Raw genomic sequence first — 21968 nt, 5'->3', positions numbered from 1 at the left:
GTAAAATTAAGGGATGGACTGAGAGGTCTCTTAGGTCCTTTCAGCTCTAAATCTGTGACTGCCCAGCCTCGTGCGAATAGTGAGTGAGCATCAGAGGCAGGATTCGCTCCCAGGAGGAAGGGAGGAAGTTTCATTGGGATAACAGCCCCTACCTCCCAGGGTTGTTGTAAGGATCAAGTGAGATCATACTTCTAAAGTACTCAGCACGGTGCCTGGAACATCGGAAGCGCCGTATAAATGTTGGCTGTCATTATTATTAATAATAATACTCATAATCATTACTATCCTGGGGCTTTTTCTTACTGTGCCATCGAAGGATTTAAAGCTAACTAGGACTTTAAAGGTCATCTAAACTAGGGGTCTGGGAACTTGGATGGGAAAGAAATAACATTATTTTCACTCACCTCTAACCACAATTCAGCATTTCCTCCAATCATTTAAAAGCCTGACTCTGAGAAGGGGACCCTGGGCTTTCCTAGACTGCCGGCCAGTGGGGCCCGGGACACAAAAGAGCCAGAACTCCCACCTAGCCTCAGGTCCTGTAGGTAATGGCTTGCCGGGCTTCCTGATGCAGAGCTCTCACCCTCATGGCCATGCGGTCAGGGGGCCACTCTGAAGACTGGCTCTTGGGAGGGAAGGAACCACCACACAGAAGTGGAGGCTCTGATGGCTCCCTGGCCTAGGCTTATTCTGCTTTCCTGCAATTTCAGGCTGCTTTGGGCAGATCAAACCTCCTGGGGCAAAACTGTGATACAGCAGCAGAATTAGCCTAGGAACACACACACACTCACATTTTCAGAGCACTTTCCCTACCTCCCTGGTACCCCTTCCCACACCCACTCCGTTAGGTACCCCTAACTAGCCCTTAAGCCTGGGCTCATTACCCTTCCCTACAGCTCCTTTCTACTCCTGCCCTAGTCTGGCCCCCTGGGTGTGACTCCCCTGGGTTCCCTAGCCAACAGTTGTGCACATTCTAAGCGCACAACTCCCCATCCCCAGGGAGGAAAGGCTCTGGCTCTGGGGAAGGAGATCTCAGCTGCCCACCAGCGGGAGAGGAGGAATGGGGGAGGAAAGGGGAGTAGAGAGAGGGGGGAGAGGGATGGGGGGAGAAAACAGGCAATGGGGCCTTCCCAAGCCTCCTAAGATCATCTTCCTCAGGTGTGCTCTGCCTATGGGTAAGATCATGTCTGGTTCTGGGTAACCCCCTCCCAGGCTGGGAACACTGAGGCTAGGAAGGGAAAGGAGGAGAGGGGCAGACACACAAACCCAGTTCCTGGAGGACAGGTGTCAGTAACATGAAGGAACTGGAGCTGGCAGCCACACTGGTCCCAAGGGAAGCTCCAGTGACTGACAGGAGCCAGCTTGGCGCCTGGGAGGCGGGGGAAGGGCCAGGGGGAGTGAGCTTCCTCCCTTTTAACTTTCACCTAGGTGTGTGTGTGTATTGGAGTCCCTGCTCCTCAGGGGTGGTCACAGCCAGGGACATACTCTCTCTGTCTCTATCTCTGTCTCTCTCCCCTTTCCCTCTCACTGTATCTGCCTCTGTCTCTCTCTCTCTCTCTCTCTCTCTCTCTCTCTCTCTCTCTCATACACACACACACACACACACACACACACACACACACACACACACAGAGCCCACCTTCCTCTCTGGGCCTCAGTTCCCATTCTTTGTTCCCTTCTTTTCTCTTAATTTAGTTATGAATATATTACATCTTTTCCAGAATTCTCTATTTCATTCAGTCACCTGCCCACGTAGCTGTTTTAAAAAATCTTTCAAAATCTTTTTAAGCCATAGAATTTCAGACTTGGAAGGTACTCTAACAACAGCCAGTCTCACATTCATGGAACTCAGCCGTCACAAGGGCCTTCTTCTCCTGGCCACAGGACCTTAATGGGCCTCAACGTCTTCATTCATAAAATAAGAAAATTAGGTTTAACAATTTCTAGGGCATCCTTAAGCACCGATCCTTTAATATCATCACATAGCTAGTCGTTTCTTCAGAAATCAATCAATGGGCATTTATTAAGCACCTCCTGTGTGCTTGGACACTGGGGAAGGTAATGGATATACAAAGGCTCAATGGTCTGAACCGCTAAGGAGCCTCCATCAGCATCTGTGCTTATCGAGAGATACAGAATATATTCAAAGGAAATACAAAGTAATTTCTTGGGGGAAGAACCTAGCTTTGGGGAGGGGCGGGGCAGGAAGTGCTAAGGGAGGCAGCAGGTTAGATAGTGGTGGACCTGAAGTCCGGAAGATCTGAGTTTGAATGCCTGGGGTCACACAGACTGTGAGTAATGGAGGCAGCTTTTGACCCAGTTCTTCTGACCCTAAATGTAGCGCTCTTTGCTCTGTATCACAGAATGTGAGGACAGGGCTGTCTTTTGCCTCTTTTTGTATCCCCAGTGCTTAGCACAGTTCCTGGCATGTAGTAGGCGCTTAACAAATGTTCGTTGATTGAGAGGAGTTGTATTATGAGATAAGTTCTGAGAAGAGGGATTCAATTTTACTGTGGGCAGTGGAGAGCCATTGAAGGGCTTTGAACAGGAGTGACCAAGCTGATACTTTGGAAAGATAGTAAGGTAGCTCTCTATGCAGAAAAGGATGAATTGAGGCAGCATGCAATCAAATCCTGAGTATCATGGCCAATGGTAAGTGCCACAAGATCTAAAAGAGGAGAGAAAAGTCAATCTGGGCTGGAGTATTCAGGGAATGCTTCCTGGAAGAGGTGGGTCTTGAACCTTAGAGGATGGATAGAGCACAAATGGGAGAGGAAGGGAAGGCATTCTAAACAGGAAACAGCATTGGTATAAGTGAGGAAACAGGCTCAGAAGGGATGACTGGCTCACCCAGGGCCATACAACTAGAAAGTGTCAAAGTCAGGATTCACGCTCAAGTCGTATGAGGCCAAATCTCATGATCTCATGGCACATTGTGCCATGGGCCAGATCCTGAAAGGTTTTAAATGATGAACTGAGGCATTCAGACTCAGTTATTTTATCAGTGGAGAGTCACTGGAGGTTTGGAGGAGCAGAGGGAGAGGGGAGGTAGGTGACCACATGAAAAAGGCAGCCCTGAACCCCACATAAATAGCAGGATGGTAAGCAGCAACTCCTGTGTCCTTCCTCCCATCAAAGAAGGCCCCCAACAAGGGCCCACTGCCACATCTTAGCTGGGGTCCTAGGTCTGCTAATTGGAGATGGCCTAACAGTTGGGCTGTGCTTACAGATGTGGGAAGGAGCCATAGCCCAGATCACCCCTGATATCCTGAAAGGAGAAGATGCTGACTCCACACCTGAAGATTTGGTCTTCTCCATCGAGCCACCAAGCAACGGGAAGATTGTGCTGAGGCTGTCACCAAGGACAGAGATCCAGCAGTTCACTCAGGCCCAGATCAATAACGGGCTTGTTCAGTTTGTCCATGAAGGTTAGTGGACATATAGACCAACAGAGAAACAGACAGAGATGGACAGACAGACAGACAGATGGAGGGATGGACAGATGGACAGACAAACGGACAGATGGACAGATAGATAGATAGATAGATGTGCAAAGAGATGGATATAGATACAGATAGATATAAAAGCACATACTATGAGCCAGGCACTGTGTTTACATATTGGGGATACACATCAAAGCAAACAAGACAGTCCCTGCCCTCAAGGAGCTTATGTTCTTTTTCTCCTTTCATCCTTCCTTCCTTCCTCTCCTTCTTTCTATTTCTTCCTTCCTTTCTTTCTGTCCTTTTTTCTTTCTTTCTTCCTTCCTTCTTCCCTCCCTTCCTGCCTTCCTTCTTTCTCTCTCTTTCTCCCTTATTTTCTTCCTGTCTTTCTTTCTTCCTTCCTTCCTCTCTTTCTATTTCTTCCTTCCTTTCTTTCTGTCCTTCTTTCTTTCTTTCTTCCTCCATCCCTCCCTCCCTTCCTTCCTCCCTTCCTTCTTTCTCTCTCTTTCTTCCTTCCTTCTTTTCTTCCTGTCTTTCTTTCTTCCTTCCTCCCTTCCTTCCTCCCTTCCTTCTTTCTCTCCCTCTTTCTTCCTTCCTTCTTTTCTTCCTGTCTTTATTTCTTCCTTCCTTCCTTTCTTTCCTTCTTTTCACACTGGGTCTCCCTATCTGGTTCTGGCTGAAAGCACAGCAGCCATCCCTAGGCCCAATCCCACTGCTGATTGTTACAGAAGCTTTGACCTGTTCCATTTCCAACCTGAGCAGGTTTACCCCTCCTGAGCAGCTTGTTGGCCCCCACTCCTGAGGACTCACTATATTGGTGCCAGACTTTACTGTATATACCTGATCACCTTTAGCCCAACTGCAGCTCAGAACTCCTGAACTCAATCCACCAGCCTCAGTCTCCCCATAGCAGGGATTCCAGGTGTCCACAACCATCCCTGGCAAGGAGCCTGCATTCAAATAAGGGAATTCAGCACATACTCAGGAGCCAAAAGGGTGGGGCATAATGATTAGCCCCCCTCCCAGTGCTGTCTGCTCTTCCTCCCATCCCCCTCTTCATGGAGCAGATAGAGAAGACAGTTATCTCTTCTCAAGGAAATGGAGTCTCAAAAAAGTGAAACAACATGCCCAAGAACCCCTAGTCAGAACTAGAACACAGACTACCTGACTGCCCACCCAATATCCTTCCATGCACCCTCCAAACTCCCCCACCTCCTCCCGACCCCACTGCAGCTCCAACTTTCCATCCAAAAGGATCTGACCTGTACCAGGGGCCACACTGGGTTACCATCCCTTAGCGCCCAACATCCCACCTCTATTCCTCACAATCACAGGGCTCCCCAGCCCCATAGTGGTCCATCTCTAGGGCACAGTGAGAAGTCAAGGCCATATTCATGGCACCGCCTTCTGTCATTCTCCAGGGCCCCTGGATGGTGGATTCCACTTCAACCTCTCCGATGGAGATAACATCTCCCCAGGACACTTCTTCTCTGTGAAAGCCCTAAAGTTGCGACAGATCACTGTGGAAAGCAACCAGGCCCTGACCATCTGTCCAGGTGGGTCTGCTTTGGAACTACCGGTCTGTTTATTTACTCTCCTACTGTTGTCCTGATTGGGTCTATTAGCCTGCCAGAATGGTGCTGCTGAGCCTGGCAAAGTGATGGATTAGGTTTATGCTTACTCCTCCTGCCTGTGGAGGAGAACAAAGAAACCCCTCGACCTCAGCAGGTCAGATTCAGAGCAGCCACAGTAGCAGCAGAGACTGCCCAGGAGCCCTGATTAGCCTTTAGCTTCTAGCTACCAAGGAGTCCCTGGGCAGGTTGTCAGTGTGAAACATTGGAATTTCACTGGATTTAGAGTCAGGGGACCTTGGTTCAAAGTCAAGGTTCAAGTTCAAGGTTCAGAGGGCAGCTAGGTGACACGGTGGATAGAGCACTGGGCTTGGAATCAGGAAGACTCAAACACTTAATTAGCTTTATGACCCTGGGCAAGTCATTTAATCCTATTTGCCTCAGTTTCCTCATCTGTAAAATAAACTGGAGAAGGAAATGACCAACCACTCCCATATCTCTGCCAAGAAAACCCCAGATGGGGTAATGAAGAGTCAGATGTGACTGGACACCACTGAACACCTCAGTTCAAAAATCCCAGCTCCGTCACTTACTACTTGTGTGATCTTGGGCAAAATACATCTTTCTCTGCCTCAGTTTTGTCATCTGCAAAATGAGGAGGTTGGACCAGATGACTTCTAAGTCCTCTTCCAGCCCTAAATCTATGATCCTGTAACTACCAAGAAGCTGACAGGCTCCCAAATTGCATTCTCACAGGAACCTTCCAGACCATTACTAATCGAAACCTGAAAGTGACCACCAATGAAGACACAGACCCCCAGCACCTGTTTTACCTAGTGGAGCGAGGCCCTCGGCTGGGGCGGCTGGCCCACACTCGGCTAGGGAGCAGTGGGGATGCCCTGAGGAACTTCACGCAGGCAGAGGTAAGCACAGAATCCACTCCCCAAAGTCTCGGTGCCAGAGATTTTCTGTCTTTGTCCAGGCCCAGAAATCCAAGAGAAAAGAGCCTTAAGTCTGTCACATCCACATATGTGTATACTAACACATAGCCCTGGCCATATCTGTAACTGCACACCCTACAGAACACCCACTCCTTTACCCAATAACCATTTATTGAACACCTACTGTGTGCAAAATGGGGCAGCTAGGTGGAAAAATGGTAAGAGTGTCCGGTCTGGAGTCAGAAAGACTCATCTTCATGAGTTCAAATCTGGTCTCAAACACTAGCTGTGTGACTCTGGGCAAGTCTCTTAACCTCGTCTGCCTCAGTTTCTTCATCTGTAAATTGAGCTGGAGAAGGAAATAGCAAGCCACTCTAGTATCTTTGCCAAGAAAACCCCAAATGGGGTCACAAAGATCGGATGCAACTGAAATGACCGAACAACATGTGCAAAACCACCAAAATGAAGCTTTCCAAATAACCTGCTACAATAGCAGAGGTCCAATTCCAGGTCTTTTCCTTTTCTGTGTCATTGTTGCCGACCGTTCCTCTGAGTCTGGCAGCCTCTTTTCTCTCCAAGAGGCTGGTGCCTCCCAAAAACTCACTCTCACTGTCACTCTAGCCGACTGAGTCCGGGAACTCCCAAACTCGGGCTGGCTAACAAGGCGACTCTGAAGCTGGCGCTGGCCAGAACTGCCTCTCCTCCAACAGAGAGCTGCATTCTGGGAGGTGATGCCTAGGAACTGTTTCCCTGCCAACCACACGGCCTCCATCCAGGGATTCTCAACACACCCATCCTTCCAGTCACTCTGGCTCACAACCTCAGTGTCATCCTTGGCTCCTCACCCACATTCACCCCACCGAGTCAGGCTCTTGTGGAGTCTTGTCACTGAACATCTCAGATGTTTCCTTGTCTCTACTCACTCTCCTCCAGGTGCACCCCCTCATTACCTCACTCTTGGACTGTGGTCATCGCCTACTGCTTGAGCTTCCTGACTCAGATCCCATGTCAGTAACCCATCTTCCATTCCGCTGGCATAATGATTTTTCTAAAGCACAATCTCTCTGTCTCTGCCTCCCCTTCACTCCCTCCCAACCTCTTTCTTTCTCTCTCTCCTTTCATTCTCATTCTCTCCCTCTCTTTCCTTCCCTCTCTCTTTCTCTATCTCTCTCCTCTCTCTGTCTCTCCTCCCTCCCTCTGTTCTTCTCTCTCTCTTTCCCTCTCTTTCTCTCTCTCCCTCTCCCTCTTTCTCTCTCTTTCTCTTTCCCTCTTTCTCTCTTTCCCTCTTTCTCTCTTTCTTTCTCTCCTTCCTTCTCTTCCTCTCTCTCTTTCCCTCTTTTTCTCTCTCTCCTTCTCCTTCTCCCTTTCTCTCTCCCCTCTCCCTTTCCCTCTCTCTCTCTCTCTCTCTCTCTCTCTCACACACACATACACACACACACACACACACACAGACACTCGATGGACTCCAGTGACTTTCTGTTACTCCTAGGATCAAATATAAAGCCCTCCTTTTGACATCCAAGGCTTTTCCCAGCCTAACTCCTTCCCATTTTTCCACCTTCTTACATTTACTCTCTGCTCCAGTGGCCCTGGAATTCCTGCTGACTCTCCCATACTCCATCTCCAAACTCTCTGCCTTTCTGCTGTGTCCCCTACCTGAGATGTTCTCCTGCCTCACCTCTACCTCTTAGCTTCCTTCAAGACTTAACTCAAATCCCTCCTTCTCCAGGTGCCTTTCCTGGTCCCCATCCCCCCAAGCTCACTCCCAGGGGTCTCCCTTCCTAAGATTCCCTTCCATTTCCCTGTATATATCTTGTATGCACCTAGTAATTGGCATCCTTTTTCTGTATCCCCAGCACTTGGCACCATGCCTAGCATATAGTAAATGCTTAATAAATGTTTATTGACTGACTGACTCTCCCAAAAACCTGGTTTCACATGGTTTCCCTGGACCATCTACCTGAGGGCCTCAGCCCATCCCTTTCCATGGCTAGGTCCAGGCTCCCAGAGTCTTAACTATTGTTCCATAGCAGTGATGTGGTCAGACCTGTGCTTAGAGCAGGTATCATGAGGCAAATCTGTGCCCAAGGAAGTATGTCACAAGGCAATGTATAACCAAAGGTCTGAGAACTCGAGATAAGCCACCATGGGTGCCGTCCCTGGGGCTCAGGTGAGCTGATGGTGGAATGGTGGGGCTAGCTGATCACTCCCTCCCAAAAGCCAAGACATAAAGAGAATTGATGATGTGTTCCCATTCGTGCCTCTGCAAACATCCCCAAACTCCCTCCAGGCTGTGAGTGGGCATGTCCACTACTCCCTCTGGGAGATACAACCAAACCCCCAAACAAACCCCCTCCAAGATGATACTGCTCTTCCAGGCATTCAGGAAACCCTTCGAACCAATCCCTTCCCCATGTTTCTCTTCAAAAGCTAATAACCCCTTCGTCAACCTACAATGGTAAGAGACCCATCAAAGGCTATTTACATTTTTTTAAAACCATAATTATCCTTGGGACTGAGAGTTAATGTAAGCCCACTCTATTATTGTGCCAGGCTCACAACCACTCTTCAGGCTGAGCTAGTGTGCCCCTAATTAATAGTAAGAATTTAATAAATGCTCGCTGAATATAGGCTGACTAGCAGTCCATCCATTAATGAAATACACCATTGTTTTTTTTTAATGGAGGGTGGAATAAGCATTTAGATCGCATCTAGTATTTGCCAGGCACCGTGCTAAGGACTTTTTCCTCATAAATATTATCTCATTTGATATTCACCACAACCCTGGGAAGGTAGGCGCTAGTATTATTCCTAGTTTACTGTTGGGGAAACTGAGGCAAGCAGAAGTTAAGTGACTTACCTAGGGTCACACGGTTTGTGTTAGAGGCTGGGTTTAAACTCAGGTCTTTCTGACTTCAGGCCCGGTTTTCTAGCCTCTGCACCACCACCTGCTGAAAGTCATCGAATCCCAATCGACTGACTCAATGGTTTGTTGAAAACTCTCAGCATGATGAGAAAGGCCACCAAGCTCATTGTAACTTGAATTTCGGAGCTTTAAGATGGACAAAGCAGTTTTCCTAACAAACAAATTTTACGGATGTGAGAATAGAGTCGCACCGTTTCTACGGGTTGCTAGAAGTCGTGTCCTGCCCCTCATAAAGCCTGCTTACCCCTTGAGAAGCAAGAGATCCTGAATGGTGCTCATGAGGGGACTCCAGGAAAGGCTGTTACTGCCTTTAAAACGAGGAAAAGCTGTTAGCAAATTCATTCATTAGGCTTCTGTCCTGAGTTCTCAGATGAAGGACAGTCAGGAGATGAGAGGTAGTCACACATATTTGGGACATTCAAATCCATCATCTCTTATGGAGAGTTTGTACTGGAAAATGAAGCCACCTGCCAAAACAGATTATTATAGAGGAGGCAGCAGGTGGCGCAGTGGGTAGAGTTTGGGACCCGGAGTCGTAAAGACTGGAGTTTGAATCCCTAACTAGCTTCAAGAAGCCGGTCTCATTACTCCGTCTCTCTTTGCCTCAGTTTCCTCATCTGTAAAATGGACACAGTAATAGCACTTACCTTCCAGGCTGTCGTGAAGCTCAAATGAGACGATAACTGTAAAGCGCTTAGCGCGGCGCCTGGTGAGAAGAGTAAGTGTGTCATAAATATTAGCTGTTACTGCTGCTGCTGCTACTACCACCACCATCACCACCACCACCACCACTACTACTGCCACTACTACCACCACTACTACCACTACTACTACTACTATCACTACTACTACCACTACTACCACTACTACTACCACTACTACCACCACTACTACTACCACTACTACCACTACTACTACCACTACTACCACCACTACTACTACCACTACTACCACTACTACTAACACTACTACTACTACCACTACTACTACTACTACTACTACCACTACTACTACTACTGCTACTACTGCTACTACTACCTCCCAGGGTTGTTTTGAGGATTTAGTAAGCTATAGTTGTAAACTGCTTTGCAAACCTGAAAGTGCTACATAAATGTTCTAGCCAATATTATTCCAGGTTACCCTTCGATTTAATGTATTCCCTTGTTCCAGGCTTCCTGGTTAACCTCAGGTCAGTCCTGAAGCATGAACTGAGGCAAACACACTCACCCTGAATGGCTGTAGTAGAGTGGAAAATGTGTTGAAACTGACTCCAAATCCAGCCTCTGACACTCACCAGACCCTGAACACTAAATAGACTCAGACAAGCCATTTAACCATCTCTAAGCCTCTGTTTCTTCAACTGTAAAATGGAGGCTGTGCTTGTAGTAGCTGCCTCACAGGGCTCTTGTGAAGACTCAGCAAGAACACAAATGTAAAGTGCTTTGTAAATTTTACCACCTATGGAGAGGTCAGTTATTACTAGATCAGAGGTTTTTAAGTCCATCTAGTCCCAGACTTCCATGAAGGGGATCCACACTGTTACATACCCAACATATGATCATCTAGCCTCCTCAACTCCAAGAAGGAGAAACCCACCAGCCAGTTAGTCAGCATTTACCAAGTGCCTACTATGTGCCGGGCACTGTGCTAAACACTGGCAATACAAAGAAAGGCAAAAGACAATTCCTGCCCGCAGGAGCTCACCCTCTAAAGGGAGAAACATGCCAACAACTATGTGCAATCAAACATGTTGTTGTTCAGTTGTGTCCAACTCTTCTTGACCCCATTTGGGCTTTTCTTGGCAAAGATACTGGAGTGGTTTGCCATTTCCTTCTCCAGATCGTTTTACAGATGAGGAAACTGAGGCAAACAGGGTACGGTGACTCTCTCAGGGTCACGCAGCTAGTGTCTCAGGCCAGATTTGAATTCAGGAAGATGAGTCTTCCTGACTCCAGGCCAGCCCTCCTTGGACTGCAGCCCCATTTAGCCACCCCTATAGACAGGATAAATGGGAGAGGAATCAACAGAAGGAAGGTACTGGCTGTAAGGAGGATTGAGAAAGGCTTCTCGTGGAAGGTGGAGTTTTATCTGGGAAGTGAAAGAAGCCAGGAGGTGAAGAGGAGGGAAAGCATTCCAGCTGTGGGGGATTTGCATTTCAGTGCAAATGCCCAGGGTTGCAAGGTGAAGCGCCACCTCCAAAGGCAATTCATTCAATCAATCCATCAACCAACATTTATTAAGTGCCTACTACATGCCAGACACGTGCTAAGCACTGAGAATACAAAGAGTAGCCAAAAAAAAAAAACCCAGTCCCTGCCCTCAAGAAGCTTACAATCTAATGGGGGAGACAATATTGCAAACAAATATACAAGCAAGCTGGATGCAGGGTAAATAGAAATAATCGACACATTCCCCTTTTGGATGGCTCTAACTGCTAGCAAGTTATCAATCAAGCCTCAGTTGACCTCTTTATAATTTCCGCCCACCCATTGCTCCTGCTTCTGCCTCTGCTGTCTGGAGTCAAACTGGGTAAGTCTAATCCCTCTTCCAAATGAGATATTTGTTTAGAGAAAAAGTGCTTAGCACAGTGCCAAGCACACAGTAGGTACTCTATAAATGCTTATTCCCTCCCTCCCTCTTCCATTTGCTGACCCTTCTAATACTTGAAGACAGCTATCCCTTCCCCCCATAATCTTTTCCAGGCTAAACAAGCTCAGCTTCCTTCTTGTTTATTTATTTTATTAGATCTTTTCCAAGCCTCCAGGGTCACCGACCATATCTCTGGCTTCTCCTCCTCTTCACCCTCCTCTCTCCTCCTCATGAAATTTTCAGCAGAGCTGCCTTAGCAACCATTGTTATCAACTTTGTCACCTGAAAAATGGAAGATTTCCCCAGGGCTCCCAGGACCATGGGAAGAGGGATGGGAAAAGGAATTTTAGCCACATAATTTCCACCTTCCCTAGAGGCCACCCAAATAACTTCCCCTCCTGCTACACCTGCAGCTCTGAGCCCAAGGTATTTATTTACAAGGAAAGACACAGCCTGGAACAGCAAATTCTCCAGAGCAAGAACTTCTATGATGTTGTCTACCCCTTCCTGAATAGGACTGCCTCCTATTCCCAATATGGGGTCAGCCTAACCTTAGTGGAAAAGCCAGCCCTTTAGTGATGGAGAATGTCCACAATAGCGGACGGCTATAATAATTAGGGAGGTTTCCCCTTACATCGAGACAAAATTCATCTTTCGGCAACATCCCATCTACCCATCATATCTCAAACTACTCTCTGGGACCCAGGAGAGCAAACCTATTCCCTCTTTCATGTGACAATCTTTCAAATATTGAAGACATAAGTGTCAAAGAATAAAAATATTCGTTCTGTATTTCAGGAATGCCTGCCAGAAACAATTTTGTTAAATTTAATATTAATCTAATATCCCAGCCATTTTTAGCTTAGATTGATGTCTAAAATAGATCTCCCATGCCTTTCAATATGTCTCTGTTCCAAGAAAATTTTAGGTAACATAAGATCTTGAAGAAGAAAGTCACAATGCATATAAACAGTTTAGGTTAACATTCCGGTTGAGTAATAAGTCACCATACCATTCTTTTCTTGACCAATCCCCTTAAGGAATCAATTGGACTCCTCCCAAGTGGCGATATCTTTGGAATAGAAGAGGGCTCTTCTCTTCAAAAGGGAATAGAAGGAGTTACCTATAAGTGAGTCCTAAGGGAATTCCTTCTGGGAATAAACAACTAGAGATAGCCTTTGGACGAGCCTATAGGCAATCCCTTCAGAGGCGGGAAAGACAAGAGGACCATGACATCAGGGAAATGATGACATGACTTGCAGTTGATTTTGATTCCAGCGAGGGAGGACTATGCAAGGTCACCAGCCTCACTTTCTCCTCCGGAGCCATCTAGGTCCAGTGGCCTGATATTCACCAGGAAAGTCAAAGAGTTACTCTTTATTCTAAATTTGAGTTACCGCTTTTAACCTATCACCTTCCTTTCCAAAGGGAAACCCAAGTCTAGAAAGGGCTTTTTAGATGAGAGAAAAATATTATTTCATAATATTTTTATAAACAAGGAGTGATGTGCTTCCACACCAGTCACCTCCCCACCACAACCTTGTCTTACTCTCCCCAGTTTGTCTGTTCCCTAGGACCTTGGCTTCCATGGTCTCTAGTCCTCTCACCATTTCAGTTGGGTTGCCTGCCTTCCCATGGGCTCCTGTTTGTCAGTGACTTTCCTAAAATGTAGTGTCCACAACACTCCAGATGTTATCTAACCAGGAACCTAGTTCTAGACATGCTGTCTTTCTTAATGTGGTCAGATTGGGTAAGCTTTTTTTTTTTTAGCCAAGAGTCCAGGAGCTAAAACGTTACTTGATCAGTCAACAAGCATTTATTAAGCATTTACTCAGTGCTTGGCACTGGGATGTTATAAGATTAGAATGCTAACATTGGTGTTTGCCTCGTGGCACACTGGTTAGATTCCCCAGCCTCTCCCAGGCTCCTCAAATCCTCCTCCCTGGCCCTGCCTTCTCTGGACAGCACCAAGTGCTCTGGGCTTCCCTTCTCTCCACCAAACGCTTCAAGGAAGGATCTGACAAACTCATCTGCATTGAAGAGCCAATGATGTTACTTGAGATCTCTGTCCTGGGCATTGGAGAGGAAAATGGAGAAAGGAAAGGCATTCTTACACTGGGAAACTCTCATTCTCATTAAAGAGACATAGCTCTTTCCCTTAGTGCAGGATCCAAACTGGGAGACGTGCCCCTTGTCCTTGAGTGGCTTAGCGTCTGAGGGGGAAACGATCCCAACTTTGGAAGCCTCTGGTCTGATGAGGGAACACAGAAACCCTAACCTCTTAATTTCCCAGTTTGTGGCAGGGATACTTACTTCCCTCCAGCCTCAGAAACCTCAAGTTTCTCAGAAACCACCCCCCTACCAACCACAGATCCAAAATGATTCTCCTCTTCTAGGTGGATGCGGGAGAGATATTTTATGAACATGAGATGCCTTCGGAGCCCTTCTGGCTGGCCCAGGACACCCTGGGCCTCCGTGTGTCTTCACCTCCTGCCCGAGACGTTGCCATCAGCCTTTCCATTGCAGTATCCTTTGAGGTCACCTGTTCCCAGCGTCCCAGTCGCCTCTGGAAGAATGAAGGTGAAAGCTCTTTGTGGGTTTGGAGAAACTGATGCCAGGTTGGGTAAAGTGAGGAAGCCTCAGGGAAGGTGGTATATTGCTTGGTGGGGGGCCCAGTGGCTCATCTCAAAACCTTGGAAGGTCAAAGAACCCAAGGAGAAGATTCAAGCAGAGAGGCTATTGAGCAGTCTGATGTGGAACTAAGTGGGGGATGAGGTGGGGACCAACCACTGTCCCATGATGCTCTCTGCCCTGTCAGCAAAAGCAAGGGTAGAAATTCTGTGGCTACCTGAAGCTTCCCTCTCTCCTCCTGTTATTCAAATTTACAGCCCCAAAACCCAGTAGGGAAAGCTGTGCTCCCAAACCAACTAAGTAGAAGTGACCAACCTCTGGTCCATCAGAAAGGCTCATGGAATACCTGCTGGGGAGGAGAAAAGGCAGGCCCTCTCCTCAGAGAGCTCCCAGGCTGTTAGGAAAGATCCTTCCCTCCTCTCAGGGAGCTCCCAGTTTGATGGACTTACCCCTGAGTCAGCTTAAAAGAAGAGGACTCACAAAGATGGGGATCCTCAGGGAACCCCTGGTGGGAGGGGCAGAGTATATGGTCCTGGCCCTCATGGAGTCTTTGGTGCAATGAGGAGATCCAATCACTTTTCCCGCTCTTAGGTAGCCCTCCCCCCTCCATCTGAGGGTCCCTACCCCCCCCAAGGGGTGACACAGGAGAGATTACCCTTCAACAAGAAGTTATTCAGCCGACAACAATTAGGCTGCCACTCACTATGTGCCAGGCACTGTGCTGTTCTCTGGTGATTCAGGGGGCTGGGGGCGGTTGGGGGGGGGGAGAAACAAGTTTGTCAATAGTCAAGAAGTATCTGCAGGAAATACGCAAAACAAATAGTAGATAATTAGGTAATGGGGGGGAGGGGACACTCTCAGCTGAGGGAATCAGGAAAGGCTTGAAGTGAGCTCAGAATCTTCAGTTCACCATCCCCTGCTTGAATGAATGAATTCTTTCATTCATTCATCACATATCTGGGACACACTTCCTCCTTCTTTCAATCCTTGTCTGCTCCCCGCCCTCCAGGGATCCAGAGCAGCACTGACCTACTCTGTTTTTTTTTCTTTTTTTTCTAGGTCTCTGGGTCCCAGAGGGTCAGAGGGCAGAGATCACTCGGGCATCCCTGGATGCCTCCAACCTCCTGGCCAGTATCCCAGCCTCAGATCGGTCCTCCCACAACATAGTCTTCTTAGTAACAGAGTTGCCAGCCCATGGGGAGCTGTGGGTGGGCAGCAAACACCTGGATGGTGCCCGACCTTACTTCCTGCAGTCTGACCTGGCCAGGGGGCAGCTGGCCTACATCCATAGAGGTTCAGGGACTCAGAGAGATGGCTTCCATTTCCAAGCCTCTATCCAGAATGGACAGCAAGACTCTGCTCAGCCCCCCACAGCAGAGCATGGGCCTGTGGTCTCTGAGACTTTCCAAATCACTGTTCGGGATGTCAACGAGAAACCACCCCAGCCCCAGGCTTCCAGACCTCTACGGATCATTCGGGGTACACGTGCTCCCCTCTCCCGGGCTCAGCTAAGTGCTGTGGATCCAGACTCTTCCCCTGAAGAGATCGAGTACCAAGTCAAGAGGGCACCCCACAATGGCTACCTCCTGCTGATGGGCAGCCAGCCTTCCCCCGTGACTCGGTTCACCCAGGCAGATGTGGATGCTGGGAGGCTGATCTTCACAGCCAATGGCAGCAGCACCCTGGGCATCTTCCAGCTAAGCATCTCTGATGGGGCAAGTCCCCCTGTGGATGCCTCCCTGTCTGTGGATGTCCTGCCATCCTCCATTGAGGTACGGACCCGGTCACCACTAGAAATACCACAAGGCTTGAATTGGGCCCCACTGACCCAGCAGCACCTCTTTGTGATCTCTGACCAAGAAGAGCCAGATGCCACATATTCCATCACCCATATGCCCCAACATGGGCATGTGCTGGTCAACGGGCACCCCAAAACCAGCTTTAGCCAGAAGCAAGTAGAGCAGGGGGAAGTGGGCTTTTCCTTCAGCAATTTCACCTCAGCCTCTGATCAGTTCCACCTCCTCTCACTTGCCCGTGGCGCCAACGCATCAACGACAGTGAATGTGAGTGTGCGGGCAATGGTGCGGGCACAGGCTGGTGAACCCTGGCCCCAGGGTACCACCCTTCGTCTGGATACAGGCATCCTGGATGCTGGGGAGCTGGCCAACCAGACACAGAGCGTGCCCCAGTTCCGGATCCTCCAGGGACCACGGAGAGGCCAAATAGTGCGGATCCCCAGGGATAGGGACCAAGAGCCTCAGGTCCAGCCAGTGGAACTGTTCACCCAGGAGGACCTCAAGGAGGGGCTGATTGGGCTAGAGCTGAGCAAGCCAGAGGGTAGGGAGCCACCAATCTTGCATGACAGCATCACCTTTGAGCTCTCAGCCAGGGGTGTGCCCCCAGCCGTGGCTTCTCTTGACTACGTGTCAGAGCCTTACAACGCATCCCGGCCCTATGGCGTGACTCTACTCATCTCTCCCGGCTCCTCTGAAACCAGGGGCTCCCGTGGAGAGGACAGCTCCTCCCGGACAGTAACAGGGCCCAAGGGGCCTGAGAGACCCACCCCCAACATCAGGGAGGCAGAAGCAGCCCCCACCAGCGGGCAGGGCCAGGCAACGCCAACCAGTGCTGCGCCTGCAGAAGGGGGCACCTTCCTAGGCTTCATCGAAGCCAACATGTTTAGCATTATCATTCCCATCTGCCTCATCCTGCTCCTGCTGGCCCTCATCCTGCCCCTGCTCTTCTACCTCCGCAAGCGCAACAAGACGGGAAAGCACAACGTCCAGGGTCTGTCGGCCAAGCCTCGCAATGGCATGGCCAGTGATGCTGAGACCTTCCGCAAGACTGACCCCAGCCAGACCATCCCGCTGACCTCCGTGCCCGGCAAAGGGCCCGAGGCCAGGGGCCAGCAGGACCCAGAGCTGCTGCAGTTCTGCCGGACACCCAACCCTGCCCTAAAGAATGGCCAGTACTGGGTCTGAACCCCTGCCCCGCCAGGAACAGACAATTCTCTTCCCTCCTCGGGATCCTGGGGCCCCACTTCTACCTCCCACTTCCATTTTCCTTCCTTTTATCCAAACTAGCTCCTCTCATTCCTTCTTCTCAGGGGGTTTCTCGGGGTGACCAGGGTGGCCAACTCCCTCACTATCCCATCTGATGAGAAAGAGAAACCCAGTAAATTGTGGGAGAAAGATGAAAGGCCTAGAGGTGGAACAAAGACCCAAAAGGGTCAAGAACAAGGATCAAGGATCTTCCCCTTCCCCCACCACCATGCCTGGAGAACTCAAAAGGTTTAGTAATAAGAAGCAGGGGGCAGGGGTGGAAAACTGAACTAAGGAAATGAAGCTGGTCCCTCTGCTGGGGCACCTTTTGACAGTTAGGAGGCAGGATAGCCTTATGGGGAAAGCAGCAGGAAGAGGGCTTCTTGGGTCCATCAAAGCCCATCTCCAGTTCCTGGTATGACCTTGGGTAAGTCATGTCCCTCTGTCAAGGGAAGGGCACAGAGAGAAGGCTCTCTGCTACTAGAGAGCCTCGGCTAGGGTGGAGATTGGATAGATGGGGCTATACTTGAGGAGTCCTCACCTCAAGATTCCCCTCCCCCAGGACCCAAAATACAGGCCCTCCCTTACTCCATAATGGGGGAAACACTTTCCCGATGTGACCCACTTTGGGGTTTCTGGGAAGGAGCTTCCCCTCAGGGCCCAAGAATGGTGGCAGCCGGGAGGCAAGGTCTTCCCCCGCACAGTGGGGCTGGTGGGGACAGGGAGAGAGAGGAGGGGGGGGGGGTGACTCCTCCTCTCCAGCAGTGGCCACCCAGTCAGTAAGATATCATATTCAGAGTTTGTGGGAAGGAAGGAAGGGAGTTCCCTAGGGGAGGGTATCCACATTTATTTAAGGGATATTGCACAAAAATCTATTTAATACATTACTAAAGTGGACCATGTTGGGAGCTTGCAAACAGCCTGGGGAAGCTGGCCTTCTGGGCCAGCAAAAGCACCAGGATCCCAGCTTTAGGGTCCAGGTCTGGAAGTAACTGCCCCAGAACATGAGAGCAGGGGTTTGGCTTGCCAGCTCTCTGGGGTCACAGAGCAGCTGAGCCAGAAAACAGACCAGGTACCATCCCTAGCGCTAAGGTCCTGGGGAGATGCCATCAGAAAGACCACATTCTGCAGGGGACCAAAGATCAAGCCCATGGAGAAACCCAGGGACTGGAAGCCTCTGGCCAGCCATGGCAGGGTGCCCGCCAGTTTGTGTTCTTTGGGAGTGTGTGGGGATTGTCCGGGGCCTCTATAAATGGTGCTTTGGTTGGTTCTCAACATCTTGGTGTCCAAGCCGCCTTTATTGCCTCCATGGGAAGCGGGCTGGGGGAGGTGCCCCATTCAGTGCTAGGCTCCTTTAATGGAGAGTGATTGGGCCCAACACAGGCGTCAGAGAATCCTGGACTTAGCGCTGGAAAGGCCAACTTCCTCACTTTATCCAACATCCAGAGAAGGAAAGACACTTGTCCAGTCACACAGGTGGTGGACCAGGATTGGAACCCAGGTCCTTTGACTCAAAAGCCAGTATTGTTCCTACTACATTATAGTCTTGGCCCAGGGAATAATAATAATAACACACTTTATATATGTTACCACCCCACCCCGCCCTTGATCCTCACAACAACCCTCTGAGGGAAGTATCTCCATTATCCCCATTTTAAAGATAAGGACACTGAGGCCCAGGGTCATACAACCAGTGTACGTCTGAGACAGGCTTTGAACTGAGGTTGTCTTGACCCTAAGCTCTACCGTGTAGCGGTGCCATAAAGCTGTCTCTAGACCACTGACATGAGAAAGGAGGAATCCCAGCAGGAAGCCATCTTCACTAGTGATAAGTCCTAGGGATACAATGAAAGGCAAAAGCCAGTCCCTGCCCTCAAGGAGTTCACAATCTAATGGGAGACCACCTGGGACCGTCTATGTACAAACTGGCTTTATGCAGGATAAAGTGCACATAATCAAGGTAGAGAAGAGACTCAAATTAAGAAGGGTTCGGAAAGGCTTCCTCCCTAAGGTGGGATTTTATCTGGGACCTGTAGGAAGTATGGGAACCCTGGGAGGAGGAGGAGTCAAAGATAAGAGGGAGGGCCTTCCAGGCATGGGAGACAGCCCAAGAAAATGCTCCACCGCCTTGTTGGAGAAGCAGCCAGGAGATCAAACTGTATGCGGCTGGAGCAGGGTGGGGCAGTGGCATAAGGTATAAAAAGAAGCTTCTAGCCAACCATTAAACTCAGGTCATTTGCCTCCTAATCCAGGACGCTTCCCACTTCACCACACAGCATTAAAATAGCCTTTGCCTGCAAACAAACCCACGAGAGCAAACATCCATTGGGTCCCAAGTCCAAGGTTTCAACATTTGAGATTCATGATAACTCTGTGAGGCAGGTGGCGCAGAAATTATTAACCCCATTCCAAGGACAAAGAAACTGAGACTCAATGAGGCAAATGGACTTGCCCCAGGTCACACAGCTGATCAGGGATAGAGTCAATATTTGATCCTGGCTCTTCTGCCCTCCAATCTAGTAATGACGCCAGGGGAGAAATGGAAGAAGAATTCAATCTTCTCTTCCCTAAAGGGATATTATATAAAGATAAAATGCTTACTGACCTTCCAGCAGCAGTTTAATGTTCACAGAGTACTGCTTGTGCATGGTTTCATGGGAGTCCCACCACAGTTCTGCGGTTGGTACTATTATTAGCGCATTTCACAGATGGGGAAACAGAGGCTCACAAGGATGAAATGACTTACCCACCATCATGGTGCTGCTGCCAAACGTCAGAGGGAGCGTTCGAACCCTGGTCCACCCTTGTCTGCTGCCTCATAGGATCGTAACTAGCAGCAATGACAGCCATCTGTTACAAGGAAGACACTGGAGAACCAAAACAGGTTCTTGGGGAAACCTGTGGGATCTTCTTGCCTGTCTGGAGGTTTTTAGGAGTGACCTCACCCCTGTCCACCTGGGCTATGAGGCAGGTGAACCCAAGCACTGGACCAGCCCCCAAGAATTATATATTATTGAATGTTAGGGCTCCCTATTTTACAGATGGAGGAGCTGAGGCCCTGAGAAGCCTTTCCTCACCACCCTCCCCCACATCCAAATTCCAGGGTGGACTGGAGAGATGAGACTGCGGGAGGAGGAAGAAATTAGCTGGCAGTTTTATATGTACACACTGCTCTTAGGCTGCCCCACAATCCTTAGACTAGAATCACAGAAAGTTGGGACCTTTGAGTCAACTTAACTTAAACAGCTCATTTGACAGAGAGAGAAACTGCGGCTGGGAGAGAAGTAACCTACCCAAGATTGTACTAGCAGTGAATGGCACAGGAGGTATTAATTAGGATTCCAGTCTGCTGATACTCAGCATCTGTCTCATCAACTTACCTGCCCCTGTGAGTTCAAAGCGTGTTCAATTGATTCCAATATGGCAGACCTGTAGTGTGATGGGTTATCACTTCTCAGACCTGGGAGCCAAGAGTCTGAGTTTGGTGTCCGTCCCTCCCCTAGAAGCATCTAACAGTCTTGGCATATAGTAAGCACTTAATAAATGCTTGTTGATTGCCCAAGGTCAGTCAACCTTGGCCTCTGGGACTGGATGGTCCAATGGGTTGATTCCAAGGGTCACTGCTGATGGGCTAAAGCTCATATGACGTTCAGGGAATAAGCCTAGGAGTCAAAGAGGGAATGTGTGGTACAGTAGAAATATCATTCACCCTAGAATCTGGGTTCAAATCCCCCCACCCCAATCTCTGAGTCTTACAGTGTATCCTAAGGTAAGTCATTTAGTGGCAGCTAGGTGGCACACTGGGTCTGAAGTCAGGAAGATCTGAGTTCAAATCCAACCACAGGCACTAGTTGTATGACCCTGGGCAAGTCACTTAACCTGCTTGCCTCAGTTTCCTCATCTGTAAAATGGGGGTGTAATAATAGCCCTACTCCCCAGGGTTGTTGTGAGGACCAAAAGAGATGCCTGGCATGGTGCTTGGCACATAGGAAGCACTGTATAAAGTCAGCTATCGTGATTAGCTATTATAGCATCTCCTTCTGCCCGAGACACTGAGGTGTCTTTTAGCTCTAAAGCAATGATCCTGTGAGACCTGGATTTCAGTTGCTGCTGTCACTTGCCCCGTGTGACCTTGCACAATATTTATCAAGTACCCACTGTGCCAAGGACTGTGCTGGGCTCCATGTACAATTACAGAAGTGAGGAGGGCCCCTCCCTCAAGGCATTTACATTCCACAGCAAATCACTAAATATACCTTGGTCTGTTTCCTCCTCTGCAAAATGGGTGAAGCCAGAAGTCTCTCAGGTGTATTGTAGGTCTGGCGTTCTACAATTCTAGTCTAAGAACTTCTGGAATTATTTGCAATTATCAGCCAGAGGGAAGGGAGGGAGCAACCTGGGACAGCTGAACATGCCTGTTAAACTACCAGGCCCAGTCCTTGTCGTCCTTCTCTCCAGTTCTGGCAAACAGGCTGTCAGCAGCTCTAAGATCCGGACCCAAGGGAAGGTCATGGGAATGAGCTGCCCTCCAATGCAGCCTTCCCATGTCCTCCTTCCCAGAAGCTCCCTCTGCTCTAGAACTGTCCCTATCCCCTGGCTTCCCTGTACTATTCATGCTTCCAAGCTGGCACTTCCCATACTTTCCCTGCCGAGCAAATTAGGCAGTCGGCATGATCTGAGGGGTTCTGAATGGCCTCTGGGCCCAAATGCCCATCTCGCCCACCTGCCAGTCTAAAGTCCATTGTTAGAAGGATTGGCCAGCTGCATTATTAGCTAAGGCTTTATGTCAGAGAATACATATTAACAATTGGAGGTATCCACAAACG

General features: G+C 49.1%; 1 protein-coding gene across 1 annotated transcript in view; it reads left to right on the top strand.

The window, feature by feature from the left end:
* The window catches only part of CSPG4 (chondroitin sulfate proteoglycan 4), a 118305-nt gene extending 99886 nt beyond the window's left edge, over positions 1-18419 (top strand). The window contains exons 6-10 of the mRNA XM_036736505.1: positions 3230-3428; positions 4865-4999; positions 5771-5937; positions 13867-14050; positions 15161-18419. Coding sequence (XP_036592400.1) covers positions 3230-3428; positions 4865-4999; positions 5771-5937; positions 13867-14050; positions 15161-17082 — 2607 coding nt within the window. The 3' untranslated portion in view covers positions 17083-18419. The remainder of the gene's footprint in view (positions 1-3229; positions 3429-4864; positions 5000-5770; positions 5938-13866; positions 14051-15160) is intronic.
* The last annotated feature ends 3549 nt before the right edge of the window (positions 18420-21968 follow it).

The sequence above is a fragment of the Trichosurus vulpecula genome, chromosome 8, assembly GCF_011100635.1.
Source record: "Trichosurus vulpecula isolate mTriVul1 chromosome 8, mTriVul1.pri, whole genome shotgun sequence".
In the NCBI taxonomy this organism is placed as follows: Eukaryota; Metazoa; Chordata; class Mammalia; order Diprotodontia; family Phalangeridae; genus Trichosurus; species Trichosurus vulpecula.
This window is presented reverse-complemented; position numbering and strand designations above follow the sequence as displayed.